General features: G+C 46.4%; 3 protein-coding genes across 3 annotated transcripts; 1 reads left to right on the forward strand and 2 right to left on the reverse strand.

Annotated features, from left to right (window-relative positions):
* Positions 1–41: 41 nt before the first annotated feature.
* FPRO_07129 (uncharacterized protein) lies at positions 42–671 on the forward strand (the record flags this gene model as incomplete). The annotated part of the gene is made up of 1 exon (XM_031227880.1): positions 42–671. The coding sequence occupies one exon, from the start codon at positions 42–44 to the stop codon at positions 669–671; it is 630 nt and encodes a 209-aa protein (XP_031078273.1).
* A 442-nt stretch (positions 672–1,113) lies between these two features.
* FPRO_07128 (uncharacterized protein) lies at positions 1,114–3,522 on the reverse strand (the record flags this gene model as incomplete). The annotated part of the gene is made up of 1 exon (XM_031227881.1): positions 1,114–3,522. One exon carries the CDS (start codon positions 3,520–3,522, stop codon positions 1,114–1,116), a length of 2,409 nt encoding a protein of 802 aa, XP_031078274.1.
* An 881-nt stretch (positions 3,523–4,403) lies between these two features.
* FPRO_07127 (uncharacterized protein) lies at positions 4,404–6,888 on the reverse strand (the record flags this gene model as incomplete). Its single annotated transcript, XM_031227882.1, has 5 exons — positions 4,404–5,416; positions 5,472–5,851; positions 5,909–6,231; positions 6,282–6,516; positions 6,569–6,888. The coding sequence occupies 5 exons, from the start codon at positions 6,886–6,888 to the stop codon at positions 4,404–4,406; spliced, it is 2,271 nt and encodes a 756-aa protein (XP_031078275.1).
* Positions 6,889–7,856: the final 968 nt, after the last annotated feature.

Consider the following 7,856-nt stretch of genomic DNA (forward strand, 5'->3'; position numbering starts at 1 on the left):
TGCCAGGCATTTATTAAGCGAGCGATTATACCCCGCTAATCATGATTAAGGGACAGAAGCATTCGCAATCGCCGCATGGGGAAGAGAATCAAGCGCGAAGGAAGCGCCGTTGCGACCGTGGCCAACCCATGACTTGCGCACAGCTTAACGAGCGGCTGAACGATCCCGATTGCGCAAGTAAGGTTTTCCAACCTAAGGCTGGAGAGTTGTACCTTGTTTATCACAAAGAGTCTCAGTGCTGGCTTGCCGCACTCCTTCTTCCGCTTACGGATTTGGAGAGCGTGGGTGTCTCAGCCTCTCTTAAAAGCTTGGGCCTCTCTCGCAAGTCGCCCAGCTGTATTACGTATAACGTTAACTCTGGAGAGTTCGAGTGGCGGGATGAGTACAAGGACGGCGGAAAACTTTCGCATGAACGCAAGTACCCTATAATATATTTTTCCAGCTCCAAATTCCCGGAATGCAGCGCAATAGGGTGGGTTCTAGCGAAAGACCTGCGGCTGCAAGATGAATCTACACTACAGCCATCTGCCGTCCCATACTGCGGTGTTGCAAGAGCTTTTATGAAGAGGCGTACCTCACGCCGTATCTCAGAAGACAAAGTGAGAGATCTAGATTCTCTATTGAGTATGATGCCCGCCCACTTTTTCAAGTTTATTCTCGATAGTGATTAATCCTTGACCGTACAGACGAACAGAACAAGAACCATGTAATCCCACCACATCTCAAACTGCCAGCGCCACGCCCCACGTATCCGAGCTCGCGAATCCATCGGCGTATGCCATGCACCTCAAACTTACCAGATTTCTATATTCTACCTCATTGTATAAACATACTCGAGAAAACTGAAGATACCAGACTCCCTCGTCTTACCGACATACATACAAGCGAGTATGGGGCGCAATTGGGTCTTTTTGAGTGGCCAAAGGACCTCCCGCAACGTCTCATGGATCAGCTTGCCGACAAGTCCCCAAACCCAGGGATTAGGCCGCTTCCGCACGACTTTAAGAACCCGCAAGGATCACTCAGTTGCCCGTTATGCCGTAAGGCCAAAGAGTTTTCACAAGTCACGCGTTTCACAAGGCATTTGTTGTGGGAGCATTTGTAATTATCTAGCTACTTCGCGATCCCGTACGGCGACGCCAAATCTCGGAACACCATCCTCGCATTAATAACATCCTCCGAGAACCACCTGCTAGCCCAACGTGCATTACGAGACAATGCAGCCATATTCTTGCATTCTCTTTCCTCTGACCTTTGTTTGCGTTTGTTTGGCACCAATTGAGCTAATGGAAGTCTGGGTGGCTCGAGAAGTGATGCCCTCTCAAAATCGATCATCATAACCCTATTGACCTCCCTATTGAATAGCATATTTTCTAATCGAACATCCCTATGGATCACTCCCTCTTGATACATGGCTCGTAGTGATGTGATGAGCATGTTCTGGAGATTCTTTGGTGCGTCGCCAGACTTCAATGCGTCAACAAGACTGTCGCCTCCCCAGGACAGAAATGTCATATGCACCACATAGACTCGGTGGAAGTAGTAGTAGACCTTGTTCATCGGCCGAAGATCAATTGCGCCCAGGAATATAGGCACATCGCGACCTTGAAGTCGGCTCAGACGTCCATATACCGCAGCTTCATGTACAAGATCGGTAATGAAAGCCTCTACTGTGCCCTTGGCGAGAAACGTGTAGTCATAGGCTAGTAGTGTAACCTTAAAGAGAGCACCACGGGCGCCACTTTGTTCTAGCCGCGTAATCCCATCGTCTAGCGATTGCTCTAACTGTTCTCGCAAAAGCGCAAGCCATTTGCTGTGACTAATAGGATGGCGCGCGTGAGTGAGACTGTTCTTGCAGTGATAAGCCGCATTCGGGCATTTCGGGTCGAGGAAATCTCCTCTTACTAGTCCGAGAAGACATTTTTGCGTGCAATACTGGCGGCCTTGTTGATGGCTACCTTCACGGGGCCGCCTTGCCAGTCGTTGGCTCCGCCGGCTCGCTTGCCCTGTACTGCGTCCCGTTGGCGTGGGAGTATCCGGTGGCCTAGTCGATTCGTCATCAGATGGCTCTCGCCTATCGTCCCTTCTCGATGAAATTTCGTCGGTTTGCGGCTCAGCAGCTCGTCGCCTTCTTCTGCGTAAGAAGTATGGTGATCGCTCGACATCGGTGTAAGTGGTTGGTTGGTAATCGGGTGAATGCTCCGATGATGCCGATCGTTCGTTTTCTGGGATTGAGCGCAATGTTGTCTCGAAATCTTCTGCCCACGTTTTCAGGTTGTTCATGACCCTTCGACGTTCTTCCTGTCCATGTTCGTGTTGCTCCCCAGGTGACCCAAGCGCCATCAGTGTGAAGGCCAGGTATTGGCCGACAGCCGTACAGATGTGAAAGCTATCCGGATGTGCCGACACTTCGTGTTTAGGTTCCGCCAGATGGTAGAGAAGAGTTTCAGGCTCACTCCAATCAATCTTTAGGAAGACAATAGCTTCGCCGATAGTCAGGTTACCGTATTCAAGGCCACTCTCAATCATATAGTGATACGTCTGCGTGATAGCAGACGCAGTCAGTCTCTCCGCATGATATCGAAATAGCGCGTCCGGGTCCACAGATGTCGGGATAGTCTTGCGATTCACCACTTCCTTATAAATATCCATTGGACGCAGACCGATCCGCAGATGTTGAACAGTCAATTTACAGGGTGACTTGTATTCGGAAATATACACCATCGTGCTTGGCGCAAAGGGTTCGTTGTTAGATCTGGTAACGCATATCTGATCTGGTCGTAGTTGGTTGAGATCTCGTCCGTGATCTGGCGTCTGGGGCGTCGCTCGGGTCTCTCTTTCAACCACCTCCTCGGCAGTGTCACCAAGAGCATGGGGATGATTCTCAAACACAATGCCATCTCCAATTTCGAAGACTGCTGTGACCGTTTCAACCTCCTTGAGTTGTTCTATGATGACCCTCACTGGATCCTCCACGCTGTTGTGTAAGAAGTACTCGAGCGATTTTTCGTCTGCTATTCGCCGCCGGGAGACTCTATCACCCAGCCCGGCCAAGAAAGCGCGGTTCTCAAAAACACGGCTATCGATCGGGAATGTATCGTTAAGTATGCCAAAGGTGAGCCTTTGTTCGTGGATAAAATCGGTCCAAGGTTGTAGGTTTTTGGGGCACCATTTGTTACGCGGGTTGGTAATGGAGCCCCTTGAAGACAATTTCGGATCTGTTTCGATGGTGAATCTAGAGTAGACGGATGTATGGCAGGCGGTGATGTATTCTTCGATTGTCGTGCGTCGTGTCTCTTCCTCTGATGCATCAGCGCGTTGTCGTTCGTCTTGCCGTTCCCTCTCTGCATCTTCGGCGCGTTGTCGCTCCTTCTCAGCGCGTTGCCATTCTTTCTCAGCGCGTTGCCGTTCTTTCTCAGCGCGTTGTCGTTCGTCTTGCCGTTCCCTCTCTGCATCTTCGGCGCGCTGGATAGCCTCTTGGAGAAGCCGCTCCAGCTCACCCGCGCTCCTTCGATCGGCCATCGGATATTTGCCGCGTGTTTTCGATGCAAACAATTAGTTTGGTGCGTCAGAATTGTTGTTTTCAACGAGTGCTGACAAAAGGAACCGCTGTTGCCGAGGTGATGCCCTTATCAAGGGCGCGCGGATTGGTCAAGATTCAACAAACAAGCCCACCAATTGGGGCAACCCAAGAAGTGGAGAAAATGTTGGTCACACCGGAATCGGATCCATCTTTGGAGACCTTGTCACCAGAGCCTTTAACCCAAAGAAGCCTAGAGGTTGAGAGAGCTTACAGCGAGACCCACTTGGAGTGGCAAACTCGTCCAAACTTAGGCAACCCCACCTAAGCCAGAGTAATCTCACCTGGCAAGCTCACCAACTGAAACCCAGGCTGTCACACCAAGAGTGGAATTCTTGCAGGGTTAACTGATGGTTACACTGGAATGCTTATACCTCGAGGAACCAGGCCCCCAGACTGATTATTTGTATCATACCTGTGTTATCGAATAGCTGTTAATTGTTCATAGTCGAGAAACTCTTGGTAACTTGGTAACTAATATGATCGGACGAGATTACGAGCGCGCCCGCTCTTGGGCAATTTCTTCTTCTGACGCACACATAGTAGAGCGCTCAAACACGCTTGCACTATCCTCCCTTCGACGAAGCGATTAGTAACTATGTGGATGAGTTAGAGGAATACCAGAATTTGCACCCCACAAAGCAGTAGTGGATAGATGAACTTAATCCAATTAATTAATACTAGTCTATGTAAATTGCCATTTTATATTCTCTACGGTCAGCTCAAAAGTCAAATTAAAACTCATGAAAGAGATCGTCCCAAGGAAAGACAAGGTTTCGCCACACAGACTATCAGCGATTATTCCATGCGGAGCCGATGGTGATCAACCTCCATATGATACAGTCCCATGTACTGTCTCCGCGTGGTTTTGCAAGTGCATCTTGTCGTCTAGCGTCTCATCACACAAGCGGCAATGGAGCTTTTCGTTTGGTTGGATATTAGAGAGGTGGCGTCGCTTGAAATGCTTGCTTAAATCACCAGGGGAATAGAAGGGATTTATGAGACGTTCGATAGCCGGGTCAGAAGGCTGGAGGGTTGTGGCCCTCCCGATGCAGAGGAAGCACCTACGGCTTCGCTCGTCCCTGTTCGCCACAAAAACAGAAGCGATTGCAGTGCCGACGTCGTTCCTCGGTTGAGGTTCCTTGCCTGCTGTATTTAACATAAGAGGACTCCTGTCTTTATTAACCATCGCTTGATTTCTGGTACGAGGTAATGGCGATTCTTGAACCGGACAGTAGGCCATGACGGCCAGAACTGCATTATTTCGACGCTGATACTCGCCCTCGAGTGTGTCAGCCATAGGGGCTGTTAGAGCTTCGAATAGGCGTTTCTGGGCAGGGTGTTGTTCCTGCGCAGAGTAGGAACTTTCATCTGATAGTGAAACTGGTGATTCTTCGAACGTTTGTCCAGCCAGTTGCCGCTCGATATCAACCACGGCCTGTTTCCGCGACCAACCTTGTCGATACTGCTGCTTGAGTTCTCGTCGTAGCTTCACTCTTAAACTTTGTAGAGCTTTGGTGATGCTTTCTATCTTTTCACGAGCCTTGGGAGACCCCCTGGCTACTTTGCGAAGCTCTTGTCGTTGGTGCAAAAGCTTCTGAATCTCAGAGTCGCCATCCACTGCAGCAGACTGTTCAGCAGTGAGGTGTGTGGGTCGGCGTGTGCTAGCCGAGTATCCGATGCTGCAGGCCTGACGCATCAGGGCGTTCTGTTGCTTTGTGCGCCTCACAACAGCCATAGTGTCAACCGAAACAACGCGACTAAGGTAATGCTTTCTGAAGGTATTTGAGTTTGCATGCTGGAGCAAAAGATTCCGGAGTCCGTCACTGATATTAGCTGGGACGGCGGTTAGTGGATTTGTAGATTGGTGAATGAAAACCATAATACGCACGACTATTATCAAACTCGTTTGCAGAGTTATATCGTAGAGTATACAAGATAACTGTGAATATAAATCCAGCAAATACCCCTATATCCTTTGTCCATTTAGATATCATTCCGTATGTGATCTGTTTGTTTGAAGATAATATAAAGCCCTTGACAGCGGTTTTATCGGTATCTCGGAAGACGAAGGTCTCATCCATACACTTCTTTAATGGCAGAGGCAGTTCATCTTCATCAGGATGGATATCGAGTTTGCTCAAATGCTCAGGAGACGTCAGAGTAGGCGCTTCAAAAGCTTTGTGACGAAAGATGAGCCCAAGGAGAAGAGTGTGGGGGCTAAGAAGGAGGCTTGAATCAAAGATGGTCTCAGGCAGGGTCAAAGTGTTACTATATCGCAGGCTAGAGTCAGATATAGCCTCTGTCACGCAATAAGCCACTACTCACATTTCTTTCTCCCCAAGAAACGTCTTAGTAAAACAGAGTTTGAAGCGAATGAGAATACGGTGTGGGCCACCTTCGGGATCTCGTGCTAGAGAGAGCTCGAGGTCTCCATAGCGCAATAAGAGCAGGGCCTGTGGCCTGGAGCCACTTGGCGCGATAAGGAGGAGGAAGAGTAACGCATATATGCGATGTTCGCCGATTCGGAATCTCTTTTTAGTTGTGCTAATTGTAGTCTTAGCCTGCTTCTCCAGGTTCTCGATCGTCATGCACCGATTCTCACGCCGTTGGGCGGTTAGCCCATGCTTCTGAGTTAGCTTGTAGAGAAACTATACAGTGAGAAAGTGATCTGAAAATCTTCGGGAATAGGGCTTCATACATTTGACATCTTTCGTTTCAAGACGTCATCAATCCTCTTCTTTGTTTCCCTCCAGTAGACCTCCCGAAAGAATTTCCAGTATTGCTTGAGAGAGGAGGCTGATTTCAAACCCCGAAGTCTTCTGCCACCTAAACCTGTCTTCTGGATACAAATCCAGGTAAAGAACCCTTTGGTTTTCTGATAATCCAGGTTCTGGAGACAATCTTTAGGATTCCGATTGGTGAAATTGCAATAGCTAAGATCATTAGTCATATAGCCTTGAAAGTATGGTCTGGTCTTTTACATACGCCTTCCAGCGCCGCTCGATTCCATCGAGCTGTTTTAGTGTAGCTGCAGAGAAAGCTGTTTGATCTGCGTCATCGTCATCGGATTCATCTTCAATCTGAAGAAAGTAGTCTGGAGATAGGTCGCAAATATACGATTCGGACTCAGACTCAGCACCTGACTGGCTCGTAAGATCTGTTTCTATATCTGACAGCTGGTGCTTATTAGTGTCAAAAATACTGGGTGGACGGGTATCTTCGAGATCAGAGTCAAATTCCATATCTGAATTATTGGTAGGGTTAGTGTCCATATCTGACGGCTGGTATTCATCAGAATCGAACATTATGCCACTATCTTGGGAACCTGATGAGATATTTGAGAAATAAAACCTGCTGCGATTATGCATACTAGAAAGGGCAGGGAAGTTAATAGAATAAAAATGAAGATGAATAGATGAGAAATTCCCAGTTGCTGGGGCGGGTGCCTCCTTTTATGTTCGTGAAGTGCTGATCAAGCGGGCCTCGAGAGAGGCAGATAAGAATGTGCTAAGAGTGATCCGGCGCTTACATGCCCAGACACCAAGCGATATTGGGCGCTTAGCATAGAGACTTGGTCGGTACTTGTGAGCAACATGACCAGGGTAGTGAGGCTAAATGTGGGGGCCAGCGCCATTAAAGCGGCGTGAGTTTTGCTGGCAAATGGATATCAGGAAATGGCTGTTAGACTTACTAAATACAGTAGGTAAAAAGCCGCGACATTGTATTAAGGAGTAAGATAATATAGGAAAGTTATACTTTATTATATTTTATTTATATAAGCTATATAGAGTAAAGCTTAACTATTTAATCTATAATAAGGAATTTTTAGTAATTATTAATTACTTTAAGGAGTTTAGATATTACTTTATAGAAAGTAAGTATTAAGTTAAGGTTTATATTAACTATTAAAATATATTATATTTTACTATAACTTATAAACTTAATTAATAATAATTATATTATATAGAATACTTATATAAGTTTAACTTTATAATTATTTACTGTAAAGGATTAGAGAATAATAGAGTAGATATAATTAGCTATAAATTAGATTATAATATTAGTACTGTAAAGGCAAAAGAGTAGGTACTAAAAAAGAATAAGAAAGGAGAATATAGATTTACTTAATAAATGTAAATACTAGGATAGATATAGCTAGTAACTATTAAGGAAATCTTAGGTAAACCTAAAGAATTTATATAGAAATTCTATAGATATTTAATATATAGATATTAAGGAGTTATTAAGACTTTAAAAAGACTTTTATAGTATA

The sequence above is a fragment of the Fusarium proliferatum genome (genome assembly GCF_900067095.1).
Source record: "Fusarium proliferatum ET1 genome assembly, contig: FPRO_scaffold003, whole genome shotgun sequence".
Taxonomy (NCBI): Eukaryota; Fungi; Ascomycota; class Sordariomycetes; order Hypocreales; family Nectriaceae; genus Fusarium; species Fusarium proliferatum.